The 17391-nt window shown below is 39.8% G+C and overlaps 1 protein-coding gene across 3 annotated transcripts in view; it reads right to left on the bottom strand.

Moving 5' to 3' along the window:
- Positions 1 to 16882, bottom strand: part of phf2 (PHD finger protein 2) — a 42163-nt gene extending 25281 nt beyond the window's left edge. For 2 of the 3 annotated variants that reach the window (XM_040003191.1, XM_040003192.1), the window contains exons 1-4: positions 16271 to 16882; positions 2811 to 2896; positions 2565 to 2679; positions 1251 to 1411 (exon numbers count right to left, since the gene is read on the bottom strand). In XM_040003191.1, the coding sequence (XP_039859125.1) occupies positions 1251 to 1411; positions 2565 to 2679; positions 2811 to 2896; positions 16271 to 16368 (460 nt within the window). In that variant the 5' untranslated portion in view covers positions 16369 to 16882. Of the gene's footprint in view, positions 1 to 1250; positions 1412 to 2564; positions 2680 to 2810; positions 2897 to 3269; positions 4571 to 16270 lie in introns of those variants that run through there. The other variant, XM_040003193.1, reaches the window with a different exon arrangement.
- Positions 16883 to 17391: the final 509 nt, after the last annotated feature.

Raw genomic sequence — 17391 nt, 5'->3', positions numbered from 1 at the left:
TGAGGAAGACACAATAAAACGAGCTGAAGGAAGAGTAACCACCTACAGGCTAAACATTTTCATTAGACGGAAAACTGTTTAACAGAAAATGTCTGCAGCACAGAGAAGACAAGAAGAACACGCGCGCCCCCTACTGAAGCGCCGAGAGCATTGTACAGCTTTTTGTTTAATCATGTCATTTGTTTTAGTTTTAGGTCATCGACTAAAACAAATGACATTAGTCATTCGTTGTGCCAACATTTCCCTCTCATATTCACACACATGCTGCATTTTAAAGCCACAGCCGGTGTTGGCTTCAATCGTGTTTGTAAATGAAGATGCTCTTATGACTGTTAAAACAGGCGATCTGCACGCTTTGTAAAATGTTAAGAGTATAAGATCTAATGTCAGCAAACAAAACTTTTCTCAGCAGTGAAAAACGCAGAATTACAGCAAAAAACATTTATAATATTAACATGGATCTCTTCCAATAATAATATGCATCTCCATCCAACAACAAGAAGCCAAATCACATTAAATTTTCTCAAAAGATAATAATCACAATGTTTCATGCAGTGAACTGTTTTGAACGTTTGGAAACAGCAGGTTTGAATGGCTAACAAATGCTATGAGCTACGCTTCAAGACGTGTGTTCTTCAGTTAAAGTGAGTGAAATTCTTTAGCTGTTACTTAGCACTTAGCTAAGTTAGCTGTTCATTACACCAAAGCTATCTGACTAACATTAGCTGACAACTTAGCAGTTCACCTTCTTGTTCAAATGTCAATTCTGACATGTGTAACCTGATGTCAGCTGAAAGGTTAACGCTCAGCCTACACGTTCAATATCTTTATTACTGTTAAATTACCTTTAATGTTACTACACTACAGTTTTTTGTTTGCATATTTTTGTTTTGTTTCTCTTTCCCATTTGGTTTTAATCAAGTATTTTGCAAGTACTCACAGTAAGCTTTGTGTTTCCCTTCTCCTTCATGGACTTGCATGTACTTGTCCTGGGCTGTTAGATATCTTTACTTATAATTATTTTATATGACTTTCAGGACATACTGCAGTATGTCAGCAAGAGCAGATAAAGTAGTAACAAACAGATGCTGTTGTAATGCACCAGCCGCAGTGGCTGACGTTAGAAGAGTAATAGAAAGAGCAATAGCGGCTGCCTCAGTAGAAGTAACTGTGAATGCAGTGGTTGTTATAGAAGGATTAGTACTAGCTTCAGCTATAGTACTGTATGGTTTGGTGACAGATGTTCTTACCAACATAGTTCTCCACATCACTGATGTAGAAGGTGGGGGCGGGCATGGACATGCCCAAACCCTCTTTCTTCTGAACCAGGATTGGTTCATTGAAGCCGTTCTCCTCCAGGTAATCCATGGTCAGCTGACTGCCACTGAGCTTCACCACTATGTCATCAGCACTAATAAGCACACACAGCCAGATGAGGAGAGAACATCTTTAATGTGCTCTAAGCTGAAGAAACAGAATCACATCTGAGCTCTATGTGAGCAGCATGTGACACTATCTGAAAGCAGGTCTTTGAAATGTTACCAGGCAGTGCCCCCTAGTGGAGTTATTCAAACCCGGAACAATACACGCAATATTCCTTCATCAGTTTGAGTCATAAATATGATCACTTCAATTATAAAGAAACCTTTACTCTCACCATTTTATCTCATATTATTTAAGTCGAGCCACATATTTACAACACCACCTGAGCACAACACATCTGATGGTCTCAAACACATTAAAGCAAGAAAGTCAATTTGTTCTTTACAATAAACTGTACCAGGTGATGGTCTTATGAAGCTGTGGCTAAAATAAACATGACACACACTGATTTGTTTACACTTTTCACACTGCAAAATCCCATGTGTGATGTTTTATAGTATGAATGCCTGGGTCAGTAGGGGTGTGGCCAGATACAGTCAAGGAATCAATTCAATTCTGTTTTATTTATGCAGCGCTAAATCACAACAACAGTCACCTCGAGGCACTTTATATTGTAAGGTAGACCCTACAACAATAGCAAGCACTTTGGCGACAGTGGGAAGGAAAAACTCCCTTTTAACAGGAAGAAACCTCCGACAGAACCAGGCTCATCTGGTTTTAAGTTTTCATTTTCTTTTTCATCTCTTAACGTCCACCAGTATGGAACGCCAGGACTGCCATAATGAATTAATTAAATACACCATTAAATAATTAATTAAATGTGTCAATAATTAATTAATTACATGTGTCATAACTATTTATTTAATTAATTAATTCCAATTTTAATTAATTATTGCCACATTTAATTAATTATTTAATGGTGTATTTAATTAATTCATTATGGCAGTCCTGGCGCTCCATACACCAGTTGGTTTCACAGTTTCACTTCTAACCCTCCTTATGGAACTGTCTAGACTGACTTTTCATTTTGTCTGTTTAACAAAGTGTAACCCAAAATAAATTTAACAGATACAAAAAAGGAACTCAGAGAGGCCTAAAGTTTTCTTACTGTAGAGGAAGAACATGAAAAAAGGAACTGTAATGCGATTGTTCTCATGTAAGGAGTTGTTCTGTGTTTTTACCTCGGAAACGTTCTGCTGCGGAGCTCCTTGATGAAGACCTGACTGCCGTTCTGAACAGCTTTGATATCTGTGCTTTGGCCTGTGTCATGTTTGCTCCAGTTCTTTTTCTTTTTCACTAGAGAGCAAACAGAAAGAATCAGTCAGAACTTGACAGCAATCAAATCTAAATTGTTCCAGTAAATGAGAAGATGTGGAATGATCACACCACAGCAAATTTCAATCATTTGAATCAGTGCAACTCCTCACATGTGGATTTGCCGTGGGTCTTCTCGCAGTTTGGGCAGTGATAAATGTCGATGTCTGGAGCATCGTCTTCATCAACATCGACGCAGCTGAAATGAGAGAGGAAATACTTTTCAATGGCGCGGAACAGCCTTCTGCACATGAACTAAAGTGTGACTGGCTGTGGCCAATGGCTGCGAGGAAAAAGCTTGGGTAGATTATTTATCTTGGAAATGTAAATTTTAAGAATTAGGATTAAATCATCCTAATTCTTAAAATGAAGTACAATTTCAACAACTGGTCTGTTCTTCCACATTATAAAGAACTGCTTGTGCAGCAAATTTAGCTTTCAGCGTTTTCAACTGTAAAAAAAGAAAAGACGGGATAAAATAAATAGGAAATTAAAAAGGAAATTTTTTGCTATTTCATGAGATGTTAACATTAAAAAATGCCAGAATTCCTGATTATTTATCTATTACATACTTAGGTCTATGGGAGGTCATGACATCTCATGGTGGCGTCTTTTTCAGTAAAAAGACTAAAAGTGAAAAAACAGTTAAAAGTAAAAAATTTGAAGCTGCCTTTTGAAAAAACCTTAAATTACTGAAAAAGATTCAAAACTTTTCTTCTATATTTATATGCATATAAATCGATTTTGTATACGTCTACAATAGAATTTGTAGTGACAGAGGAGGAAAGAAAAATCTACACTCCAGCGTGGTCACCAACCAAAGAACATCAGCATGGTCCTTTGAAGTGATGCATGGTCTACGCTGACAGACAGCAGAGGGCCATCAAGACCTCAGGACTGGAACATGTATCAGTAGCCTATAAATATCCATCTACACAGATGCAGACGCAGTCTATATTGTAGCTCTGTGGTTTGTAGCACGACTGTAGTAAAAGGAAATGTTGGTTGAATTAGCACAAGGGCAAACTGCTAGTCGTGAGAAAATGACTGTTGCTGTTGCAAAAGTTGCACTTTTGAAGTGAAGAAAAAAAACAAGAGTTTTGCAGCTCAAATGCAGCAAAGGAAAAATCACCAAAGATATTTCAAGAAAACTTTAGTGTTGTTTGTTATGATGACAGTGATGCGCAGCTCTTCCCTTCTCTCTCTAACTCCTGCAAGTCCAAATTCCTCCCGTTTGGAGCCGCTGTTCTCAAACTCGGTGAACTGGGAGTTTCTACACAATGTATTCTTTTGACTCTTTGTGGGAGCTCCACAGCTTTACTACCAGGCCCTCTCACATCCACTGAAGTCACACAGAAGAGTGGGTGGGTGTGTTTGGACAGAGGGACACATGGCTCTTCGTGACATTTTCACATCAGTGGCTTTAAATCCATACTAAATGTGAAAAGTGCACAATTGTCAGTAACAAAGGAAATTATCGACACGTCTCACAGTGACAGACTGAATTCACACTCATGTTACCTGTTGCTGCCTCAGTTTACAAAGTGATTGTAACAGTGCAGGATGTATTTTTAAACCTGGGTCAGGTCTGAGCTACACCAAAGTTCTTTCATCTCTTTGTGAGTGCTGTATTTGAGCAGTTCTGAAACTGACTTTGACCTTTTACCCTCCTGTGTGAGGCACAGCATTGATGCTTACAATATCATTCTTCATTTTACCACAGGTTCACACAATTCAGTGCACAGTATGTATCTCACTGTGGTCAAGTGTATACTTAATATAGAATATAAGACAACAAGGATTCCTGTGTAGTAGGGCTGGGCGATATGGCCTAAAATCCATATTGAGGTATCATTTGAAGCATGTGCGGTAACGATATATATCGTGATATATTCTTTTCTTCTATATACCATATTTTCCGCACTATAAGGCGCACTTACAATTCTTTAATTTTCTCAAAAATCGACAGTGCGCCTTATAATCTGGTGCGCCTTATTTATGAATTCTGGTTGTGCTTACCGACCTCAAACCGATTCTATGTGGTACATGGCGCTCAAAAATCTATCTAAAACTGTTTTAGTACGACTTTGCTAAGCTACGAAGCCGCACCGATTGATGGATTGTCAGAGCATGACAGCTATCGCAGTCTCGCAGAGTAATCTGGGTCCAAAACGCCGTCCACTTCAGGTCCCAAAGTCTAACGAACACTGCTGCATCACTGAGAGTTAAAAACTGTCTACATTCTTTCATCTTTAATAAAATCATCAGCGTTGCTGCTTTACCAGGTTTAACAATTAAGTTTAACATCCAGGCATCCATGAAAACAGAATTTATTAAATTTAACGGAGTTAGAAGTTCGCAGGAAGTTAGCAGGAAGTTAGCTCGCTAGTTTCCACCTAAACATGACATACCATGTTCTGACTGAGAGATTTCTGAAAAATTAAAATGTACAGTTCTGCTATCACTTCCAACATAAATGAAGACAGAAAAATAAACAGCAGTGACTTTTTTAGGGTTACTGAAGTTGGGCTAGCTGCTATATAATGTTGTGCTACGTGATTGCTAGCAACACAGCTATGTTAGCATAACATAAACACAGTGAAGCTGGAGGGATGAACGCTAACTTTTTTCCACTCGATAAAAGTTAAGTGAGGGTTCCTGATGGTTAGAGACAAATGCAATCACATGGCAGGATGTTGTAAATGGACCAAACTTCAGTCAGGAGAACAACTGAGATAATCCATCCACAATACGAGGTTAGTCATTAATATACTGCAACAACATGGGAATAGAGCAGCTGCGAGAGAATTCAGCATTAATGAATCAAAGGTAGGGAAGTGGAGGAAGTGCAGTTTTTGGCTTTTCTCATATTCCAAAACGTGTTTCGTCTCTTTGCTTTTACTGTCGCCCGGCATTATTTGGAGATGATATTGTTTGCAGCCGCTGCAATGCTTTCGGCCAAAACAGGCGCAAAAACAGGCGCAGCTTGATGACACCATCAACCCCTACTGTGTAGTGTGTTTAATGCAAAGCTATTTTAGTACAAACCTACTAAGGTTGGGCGATATGTAAAATTTTGCAGCCAACAATCGTCAGTCCAATAGCCGACGATAGGTGATATATTCGCGGACGCGCAGACTTTTTGATGGGCAGAGCAATGTAATCATGCATGGACTTTGTGCGTTTAGAACACAGAAGTCCAAACATGGACAAACTAATTACCAAATTGCACACTGGAGGAGAAATGGACTGTTATCTCAGCGAGATGGTCATAGATGGAGAAGACAATCAACTGGTTTGGTGGAAAATGAAAAACGTTTCCCATTGATGTCACACATGGCACCAAAATATCTGCGTGTACCAGCCACAAGCACACTTTCAGAACGCGTCTTCAACACCGCTGGTAATGTTGTTAACCACCTGTGCACACTGCTAAAACCTGAGAAAGTAAACATGCTTGATTTCCTGTCAAAGAATTCATGCATTTTGTTTGGAGGGAATATTTTACCTTCTTTTCTTGTTTGTTTCAGTATTAATGTAGCTACTTTTTGGATTATTTATTTATTTATTTATTTATTTATTTGAGATGCGCCAAATCGCACAAAAGACTTATGTTTACGTTGGAGATTTTTTTTTTAATGTTTGCTGGAAGAGACATTTTGATTTTTAGCTAATTTGTTGTTTGGTCGAGTGTGTGTCGAGTGACAGATACGTTTTTATTTAAATAAAAGGCTTTTTTTCTGAACATAGGCTACTGCTGTTCTTTTTTCTGTTATGAGTTTGAGTAAATGAATCACTGCTGCATTTGAGTGCACTCCGAGGAGGGTGCCGTTAACACAGCGCTATTATTTATTTCTGTTGACTGCTTCTGTTGGCTTCAACCAACATTATCAAAAAAATTACTCATGGACAAATAAATAAATAAATGGCCCTTGTAAAAACTATCAACGACAGGGCAGCCCATCAACGATAGTCGATATATTTGTCCAATTGCCCAACTTTAAAACCTACAATAAGCAAACTGGAAATGAGCATAGGTTTCAGTAAAATAGTATATCAGCTGCTTCTTATAAAGTGCTTTTCTACTCTACCTGAGCACTCAATACAATATGCCTCAGTCACCCTTTCACAATAGAACTTTTTTCTATGCTTTCAAACTGATATTCATGCACATTCACTTGGGGTTAGTATCTTGCCCAAGGATATTTGGCATGCAGTCAAGGATCAAACCACCAATGTTCCAACTAGGAAGCAACGTGCTCTACCTCTTGAGCTACAGCCACTTGTTATCAAAGTCCCAGACAAGTGAAATGTGTAAGCATTTAAATGGTTAGTAAGAAGAAAAAGACGGTTAGATAAAGAAATACAAAATAATACATTCGTTTATGATTATTTTGTCATGACTTTTTTTTAGTATAACAAACAAAAGCGAGCTACTTTACAATGAACTACACTCTTGAAGAGGGGTGTCCTGGCACAGATTCCAATCCAGCACACTGGAATTGGAAAACGTGAGCATAAATGGCATAAATTTTGGATGTTTCCTACTGATAAGGACCTGACACATGGCCATTCATAAAAGATGAAAGTAATTAAGTTTTAAACAATTAAATAACAGAAACATTACTGGGTTTTATACAGCCCACATGAGACCAAAGCAGGGTGTATGTGGTTCAAGACTAGTTTGACATCCCCATTCTACACACTTTGCTCTTCTGAGTTGCAGAGTAACCTTAAGAAATCAAGCTGAACATATTTAAAAAGCCAGTGATATTCATTTTCTGAATACAAAATGCTTCCTCTCTGTTGTCTTAGTCTTATAGATCTTCTAATACCAATAAACTTTTGGATATCTTACTTTATGTGTAATACAGAATGTAGCTCTAGACCCAGCAGTCTTAGCTAATTATAGGCCAATCTCCAACCTTCCTTTCATATCAAACATCCTTGAAAGAGTAGTTGTCAAACAGCTAACAGATCATCTGCAGAGGAATGGTTTATTTGAAGAGTTTCAGTCAGGTTTCAGAGCTCATCACAGCACAGAAACAGCTTTAGTGAAGGTTACAAATGATCTTCTTATGGCCTCTGACAGTGGACTCATCTCTGTGCTTGTCCTGCTAGACCTCAGTGCAGCGTTCGATACTGTCGACCATAATATCCTATTAGAGCGATTAGAATATGCTGTAGGTATTACAGGTACTGCACTGCAGTGGTTTGTATCATATCTATCTAACAGACTCCAATTTGTTAGTTATGGAGTTCCACAGGGTTCCGTGCTAGGACCAATTCTGTTTACATTAAACACAATTCCCTTAGACACTATTATTAGAAAGCAGAGCATACATTTCTACTGCTATGCAGATGACTCCCAACTTTAACTACTGTAATTCATTATTATCAAAAGTCCTAAAAACTCCCTGACAAGCCTTCAATTAATCCAAAATGCTGCAGCAAGAGTCCTGACAGGGACTAGAAAGAGAGAGCATATTTCTCCTGTTTTGGCTTCCCTCCATTGGCTTCCTGTTAAATCCAGAATTGAATTCAAAATCCTGCTCCTCACATACAAGGTCTTGAATAGGAAGGCCCCGTCTTATCTTAATATCCATATCACCCCATTAGAGCTGCAGTCTGCTCTCAGACTGCAGTTTTACTTGTGATTCCTACTATATTTAACGGTAGAATTATAGGCATAGCTTGCAGCTGTCAGAGCACTCTTCCAGGTTCCAATTTGGATTCAGGAGACAGACACTGTCTCTTTACTTTTAAGATCAGGCTTAAAACTTTCCTTTTTGCTAGAGGACATAGTTAGGGCTGGATCAGGTGACTGTGAATCCTCCCTTATTATGCTGGAATGGGTCTTGGCTGCTGGGGATTCCATTGAGTGTTTCTTCTCCAGTCACCTTTCTCACTATGTGTTTATACACCTCTCTGCATTTAAACATTAATTAATTATTTAATCATTCATCGTTGGCTCTCTTCCACAGCATGTCTTTTGTTCTGTCTCCCTCCCAACACAGAGCACAGACGTCTGTGCTGTCAGAGCACAGCGTTAAAAGTTCTGCCACCTGCATGCTCAGCAAATTTCCTCAGGCTTTTATTGTGAAGCAGTTGCAGGATGTGTTGAATTCGGCTTGTGATATGTGCAAGACTTGCTGACAACTGTTTCTGTACTATGCAAGTCCCCATACATCCAGCTATGTAAAGCCGGTGAGCTTTAGTCCTGTTTGAACTCTCTGTTTAGCTTTAATAGTGCATTTATTTTACCACAGTCAATCCAGCAGTAAGAAGTTCATATAAACCTATTGTACAGCAACTCCCCAGGACCCAGTGTGGTCAAAGGGGGCCTTCCCCTGTGGATAGTGTGGGAATGACACATAATGCAACTGTGGTTCTAAGCAATGACCACACCAAAACCATGGTTTTAGTTAAAGCTTTAACACAGTCAACGCCAGGACGCACTGATGAAGCCATTCTGTGAAAGAAGACGTTATATCATAAAGCAAACGTTTACAGGTGGCATGTTCTTGAAATCAAGTCTCCATCACCAGCTCGCAGAATCTGTTTTCTTACAGTACATCAAAATATATAAACATATATTTTTATTAGGCAAAGTGTCTGCCGCTGTGAGGATAACATCTATCTACCAAAAAAAGGTGTTGTATCTTGTTCTATATAATACGTCACACTGAACATCGTCCAACAAAGTGCAGATTTGCTGCAGGGCATGTTTTCAATAAGTTAAACAAAGCTCAAAGTCATCAAAACCTGCTTTTAGTGTTGAGACTTGTTTGCTCTGAGGAAAATTGCAACCATTTGGACACCAGTTTAGCTTACTGGCAGGCTGCTACCACATGACCAGAGTCTGACCCAGCGCTGCGTCTTCCCAACTATCTGTCTCCGCTTTCCTGTCTATCTCCATTATTCCTACCCAATAAAGGCAAAATGCCCCCCCCCCCCCCAAAAAAAAAAAAAAAAGAATTAAAAAGTTTCAATCATTTCAAAAAAGTGAAAGAGATGGTTTTCAAGGGCATTGGAGGGCTGTGTAGTCAGTGTGTGCCAGGGCAGGGAGCAATGATTAAATACAATAAGTACATGTATATACAATCATGTTGGCTAATAAGTAATTGCTATTAATTCATCTGATTTCAAAAAGCTGCCAGATAATTGCTAAATTATCAAGTTGCCATACATTCTTTCTTTAATTTATAATGTTACTTTATGCTGAAGACTGCAGAAGCTCCTAACTCATTTCAATGCTCGGTGTTCAATGACAATAAAGATCTAATCAGAAAATGTTTTTTAAAAAGTGGGGAAATAATTATTTGATGTCCTGCTGAATTTGTGAATTTGCTCACTTACAAAGAAATGAACAGTCTACTTTTTATTGTGGCGTTATTTGAATGGAGAGAGACAAAATATCCTCTTAAAAATCCATAAAAAACACATTACATAAAAGTTATAAAATGATTTGTATGTCATTAAGTGAAAATGGTATTTGAGTATTTGGTGAAAAAAACATTGTTGGCAAGAACAACAGTAAGAACGTCTTGTAGTTGGTCATCAGGCTTCTACACGTCTGTGGAAGGATTTCGCTGCTCTCCTCCTGCGTTAGACTCTCGAAATCCTTTAGGTTGCTTGGCTGCTGCTTGGCAACTCAAAGCTTCAACTCCCTCCATAGATTGTCTATAGGATTGAGGTCTGCAGACTAGCTACGCCACTCCGTGACCATAATGTGCTTCTTCTTTAGCCACTCCTTTATTGCCTTGGTAGTACCCATCTACGACCCATCTTCAGTGCAGAGGGAAGGAGGTGCGTGTCCAGGACTGAATACTACATTGACTCGTCCACTGACTTCTTAATGCGGTGAAGTCATCCTGTACCCTAAGCAGAAAAACAGCCCCAAAGCACTTGACAGTAGGTATAGTGTTCTTTACGTCATACTCTGCTTTTCTCTTCTTCCAAAGCTGATGGGCTGAATTAGTTTCATCTAACCATTTCATTCATAGCACTGAATCACTGAAATGTTCACTGGCACAGGTTCACAGGCGTGTACATGGGCCTTCTTGAGTGAGGGGAGCCTTGCAGGCACCGAGAGACTTCAGTCCATCCTCATGAGGCAAGATCTTGTATGGCACTCCAGACTGAGGGTCATTTCATATTTCTTCCACTGTCAAATAATCGCACCAGCAGTTGTCACCTTCTCACCAAGCGTCGTGCTTCCAGGCTCGTGCAGGTCTACATCTTGTCCCTGATGTCCTTTGATAGCTCTTTGGTCTTGAGCTGGTGGTGGAGAGGTTGGAATGGAAGAAATTGATTCTGTGGACAGGTGTGCTTTATACACATTAGCTGAGATCAGGAGTACCTGTAATTGATTGATTGATTGTAATCTGTGTGCCCATGTGGCATACAACCAATCCTGTGGGATCAAATACCTTTTTCACTCAATTGCATGAAAATCAATTTATAACTTCGTGACATGTTTGTTCTGGATTTTTGGTTGCTAGTCTGTCTCTTTCCATTAAAATGACATTACTATAAAATTTGAGACTGTTTGTAAGTGACCAAACTTGCAAAGCTGTTTCCCCCACTGTAAACACAAACACATGATTTCCTGATTTCCTGATTTTCCTGATTTCCTTTCCTGATTTCTTCCCATATTTGTTAAGATTGTCATACTAATTTAAACATGCACACAAATATAACACAAGTAAATACAAAATGCATTTTAAAGGAAAAATGATATCCAAATCTACCAGGTCCTGTGTGATAAAGTAAATGCCTTACATATATCTAATCACCATTGATAGCGAGAACTCTAATCAAGCATTTGCATTGACTGGCAATGAGTCTTTCACAACGCTTTGCCTCACTTTTCTTTGTAGAATTGGTTTAATTCAGCCACATTGGAGGGTTTTCAAGCATAAAGGACCTATTTAAGATCATGGCAAAGCATGTTGACAGGACTTAAGTTGGACTTTTACTAAGCCACTGTGTATTTTGGATCTTTGTCCTGCTGCACAACCCAGTTGTGCTTGAGCTGATGACATTCTCCTTCTAGATTTTCTGGTAAAGAGCAGAACACATGGATCTATTAATTACGGCAAGTTGTCCAGATCCTGAAGCAGCGAAGCAGCTTCAGACCATCACACTACCACCACTATGACTGATAGGATGTTCGCATGATGTTAATAATAATCATAATAATGGATTGCATTTATATAGTGCTTTTTGGGGCCCTCAAAAAGCGCTATAGTGGAATTGCAATGCGCTTTGCAATTCCACTATTCATTCACTCTCACATACTGGTGGAGGCAGCTACAGTTGTAGCCACAGCTGCCCTGGGGCAGACTGACAGAAGCAAGGCTGCCATATCGTGCCATGGGCCCCCCTGGCCATCACCAGTAGGCGGCAGGTGAAGTGTCTCGCCCAAGGACACAACGACCGAGACTGTCCGAGCCGGGGCTCAAACCGGCAACCTTCCGGTTACAAGACGAACTGCCAACTCTTTGAGCCACGATCGCCCCATGTTCTTTTATGAAATGCTGTGTTAGTTTTATGCCAAACATCCAAAACCTGAACTTTTGTCTTTTCACTACACTGACACTAACTGAGGTAACTGACCTTCTGGATGAGCTGTCGATACACTCATGGAGTAATTCTGGTAGGCCAAAGACACACATGTGTCACGGATGTTCCTGCTGATTGCTTTGCTACTTGTTTAAACACACTTTAAATAGACAAAGTTCAACATTGTCCAAACAAATACACTGTGTGCATTTTAGTGGCTATATGAAACCACTAATTATCTTCCCTGTTAAACAATTCATGTTTTAAATGTCGCTCAGTTATGTAACACTTCGCGCTGTGTGTAACTTTGCAAATGCACACAGTGTCAGATTAGTTTTGTCTGCTAGCTAACCCCAGCAGTGCTAGCAGTCCTAGCCTTGGCTTCTTCAGTGCTGGTGTCCACACATCTTCGTGAAGAATGTGGTTACACCTGGTTTCAGTTGCTTGGTTTTATTCCAGTTTGACAGCCGTTCGTTTAAGTAGAATAGAATAGCGCCAGTTAAGACGGCTGTCCTCTGTTTACTTTCCCTCTTCGAATTTACAACTTCACTACACCATGAAAATGCAGAGCATGGTTAATGCCAGTGTTTCACTCATTCACATGCATTAACTCACCGTGGCTGCTGGTCAACGCACAAATTCAAAGTAAAGAACGTTTTTGTTACTAATTACCACAAGCATAAAGTGAATTCATGCAGCGCCAAAATAACTGCAAACATCAAGTGGGAAGAACAATTGCTCAAAATTGTAATAAGGTAATATATAATATGTATTACAGTATTAGTTTAAACATTATTTACCAATACCTGATAACAAGTCATATCACAGCCATGTTCAAACACTATTCTCTTGAAATACATAGTAACATGTTGTATTTTAATAAAGAATTATCCAGAAATATTTGGTTAAGACAGCTTTTGTTACAATTTGACGGACTTTAAATACATAAATGTTGGTGTTAAGCAACATATCAGTTGTCTTGGAAAGGAATGGCCTTGTATAGCATTTTTCAGTCTTGTTGACTCAGAATGTCACAACATCAAACATTTTGTAGTCAGCGCCAGTACGAAGAGAATTAGATGATTTCAGCCATAATTATTTATTAAAATGTGATTTAAGCCACTGACATGGTGTTGGTAGACCATTTGTTTAAACATTATACTCAGTTGACAGAACATAGACTGAGATGTTAGGATGACTGACAGGCAGCCTACTGACAATCCTATAAGACATAACATTAGTTATGTCATGTTAGCTTCAGCATATATAATGTTAACCACTGCAAGCATTTTAGCCTTTGGATCATAACTGATTTTACAACAGCAATGACAAGTGTCTCAGACAAAGTGGTAAAATGTATTTCATGATAACAACACAAACTACTTCCTGATATAACCCTTACAGCCCTTCTTATCAATAAGTCAGGGCTGTAAGAGTTGTGGCAGCTGCACTAGTTGCGATCTTCAGCTTATAGTTTTTGCTGTTCAATGTGTTGTTTTTTCTGTGCTGGTGGGCATGTTGCATTTTCAGAATTTTGGTATTCTTTTATTCTACGTGAACACCCGTCCAGCTCACATCCATGGGTAAGAAAATCCATGGATGGGCAGAGTGCAAACATACAAACTAAGCAGAAAGGACCTAGCTGAGGTCTGAACCAGTTATTTTATTTTCACTGTAACAACGTGTTCTAAATCCTTATTTTTACTTTTTTTTTCTTTTATCTAACAACTGGTCACCACCTCCTGAGAAAAATATTCCAACTACTGCTTTTTGGATAAGCCATCACCAGCTAGCTTTGTCACTAATTGTGGGTTTATTGTAGGTTATTTGCTGAAAACAGCTGCTTGCTTTTTGCATCAAAGGTTGATAAGTGCAGTGAGACTGAAGCCAGGTGGTAAACTGAGCTCCCACGAGTATTAATAATGAACTAAAACAGACTAAAGCAGCCTTCCTCAATAAAGACACTTTTATTATAAGGTTGATTTTTATTTTTAAAAAAAGTTGCCATTTTAAAAATGCAACAAGTCCGAGGCTAACTCACTTGGTTTTGTTCATTTAACATGAAGATAAAACAGAAATGTACAGTGAAAACCAGACAGTGTGGTTTTAGGAGCAGTTAGCGTTTGAACTGTTTCCTGATCAACAACAGCTGGGTGCCATGACTGCAAGCAGCATCTCCAAAGCGCTGTCCTGAACACTGCAGTGACTCAACTGTGGCCCAAACCAAAATGACTACAGGATATAAAAACGAATGCATAAAGGTTGTAGGAAAGTAGAGTGTTGTCAGACATGGCAAAGCTAGGCTGCTGCAGCTCTTTGTAGAACGATTGTTTCTGACTCTAACAGCCAATGTATATGTGATACCCATACATGTATGGATCACCATGTGTATAAGTCCCGGAGGATTCAGTGATCACTTAGATGATAATGATTAGATTTTGTTCAAGTTTCTGTTACATCACATCATCATGTGTGGACTCATGCTAAGACTGTGAATCATAATTATATTGATGATACATGTGAACTTAACACATCCGCTCCTAACAGCTGAACATGTACATGAATATTATTTTAAAATGCAAGTATTTATCAGTGGTCTAATATTAATTTGAGAAGAAATGCATTACTCGGTCCAACATTTGTTAAATTTTTTTTAAGGGAACCTGATGTTAGTAACCTGATTTATTCCTCATGATGGTCCACCTCAGGGGCCTGAATAATTGGAGCGCCAATGTACGGTGTGTGCAAATCCACTTTAAATATACTTATGGTTTGAAAAATGCAGTTATCCATTTTTATCAGGATCACAAACTTACAGAATGTGACAGGTAAGTGAAAATGTGTGATGCAGGTAATAACACAAGCAGAAATACGATGTTCCTGGGGGGGAAGAAACAACATGTATTTTGCTGGTGGTTTGGCTTCTAGGTCTTGGACTATTGCCATCCCTTAATTCTCGAATGATTTAGACAGTGTGATACAGACAGCGGGCAGCCGGCCGGCGGAGGAACATTAAAGGGTTAACGTTCAGGCGCGTAAATACTGTTCAATGCTCTGAAGGGCTTGTTCACCGAAAGAAACGCGATTAACAAATGACGGGTTAACAAAAAGACAGGCAGTGAGCAGCCGAACAGCTCTAAACACCCCAAAGCAAAGGCCAGTCCAGACACAGACTCGTGTAAGAACAGATATAACGACAGCAGGCAAAAACGAAAGGATGATAACTGGGATTTGGTTGAGACCATTACAGTGTGTGTACAGCAGGGAAAGTGATGAGCAGCGGCGGGCGATACGTTTCGCACTATACTCGGGGAGACGTATGAGCTAACAGTCGTAGTCTACACTAGTGACAAACCAGTCAAACCAATACTAATAATTATTTCCCCTCCGCTGCTGAAGCTTAGGACATCCAGCACGGGCTATTGTCAGCCATAGCTGCCGCCTGGCAGGAAGACTGCGGGGCTGAGTTCGGGAAGCTCGGACTCGAGTCGTGATTTTCCACCGCGCTCGGTTAACACGGCCGGTGAAAACTGGAAGAGCGACTCGAATGTGACAATATTTCCCGGCAATAGGCACGAAATGTTGCCCTTAACGTGTCTGGAAGGACGAGCATTTGTCACAAAAATGAGCGGCGAGTTTGCGGAGGCTTCCCCCGCTGTCGTCCGCTCCTTACAACGGGAAGGCAGGCTGGGGCTATGCGGGGATGTTAAAGAGCCGTTAAGTGCAATTAATAGCCGAAGCTCACACCGAAATCCTCCCATTAACCACCGTATTTATTCCAATAAGGGAAATCTGTTTTGTGTTATTCGCGAAAAAATGTCACAACCCCGGTCGGCTATATATAACTCCGCCTTCTTCTTCTTCTCCAAGCGGCCTCTCTTCAGATGTAGACGGGCGACTGAGAGCCACAAAGCTGTCAAACGCAACCGAGACCTCGCCATTTTTGTTTGTTTCCCACAAATGCAAACCGCCCCAAAATACAGTACGGCGAACAATCGAGACTTACCTGCCGTGGAACCAGTCCTTGCAAGCATCGCACTCGATCATAAACTGGGTCACGTCGTAAGGTAATCTGCAGATGCAATATACTGGTACAGTCGCCATGTTCAATTCACAACTACGTCGGGATAGACTGGGGGGGCTGCAGGAGGAACAACGTCCTGCAAACAATATGATCCAATATGATCTTCCCCAGAAAAAAAGCCAGGGGCAGTCCCGCCGGACACATGAACCTAAGCGCACAGCTCCATCACGCCGCGGCCGGGCTGGCGTTTGTGCGGGGAGCTAGAAACGATGGAGGCTCGTCGTAGCAGGCTTTCCTCAAATGCATTATTATTGTTATTATTACTATGTGCATGCCCCCTGGTGACTGCGCGGCACCGAAGCGCTCATATTAGGAGCCACAAGAAAATGTAGTCTCGATGTCGCTGCGAGGTAAATAAATAAACAAATGTAAGTTACGTCAGGGAGCAGCTTTAGATCCGATGAATGAGCGTAAAGATCGATCTAAAATGGACTTGCGGATTTTTTTCCCCTGTGGTGGAACGCTCAAATGCCGAGAAATAAACGCTTTCTGTTCCCAGACAGTTTATTGTTAATCGATGAATACAATTTAAATGCCGCGTTCTTAGCCGCCATTAGGAAAGATATAATTGTTTAATTATTACATAATCTGTTATTACGGAATTACACACTATTTCCGTACATCATGATATCCTCTCTATAAATACAGTTGTTATTATTATTGTTGTTGTTATTATTATTACTACATTTCATGTATTTGGAATTTAATAATAATAATAATAATAATAATAACACAATCATAAAAATATTTCAACATCATCTCAGCAAAACAGAATCGAAATCAAATGTCATTTTGTAATAAGGTAGTTGAACTATAAGCTTGCAAGAACAGATGATTCCCTGTCAGACACATGTTGCATTCTTCACCAGTCCACTGCCCTTCCTGGCTGACTGATTATAAACCAGCATGAGGTTTTGTCCATGACACCAAATCTCAGTCTGCACCTTTTTATGTATTAAACAAGCCATTTTACAGTGGTGTGAAAAAAGTTTTCTCTATGCAGCCTCACCTCTATGAAAGCAGAAGAAATTCACCCCCAATCA

The sequence above is a fragment of the Simochromis diagramma genome, unplaced genomic scaffold (assembly GCF_900408965.1).
Source record: "Simochromis diagramma unplaced genomic scaffold, fSimDia1.1 OVJJ01000646.1, whole genome shotgun sequence".
In the NCBI taxonomy this organism is placed as follows: Eukaryota; Metazoa; Chordata; class Actinopteri; order Cichliformes; family Cichlidae; genus Simochromis; species Simochromis diagramma.
Note: the sequence above shows the minus strand (reverse complement) of the source record. Positions and strands in the feature narration are given on the sequence as shown.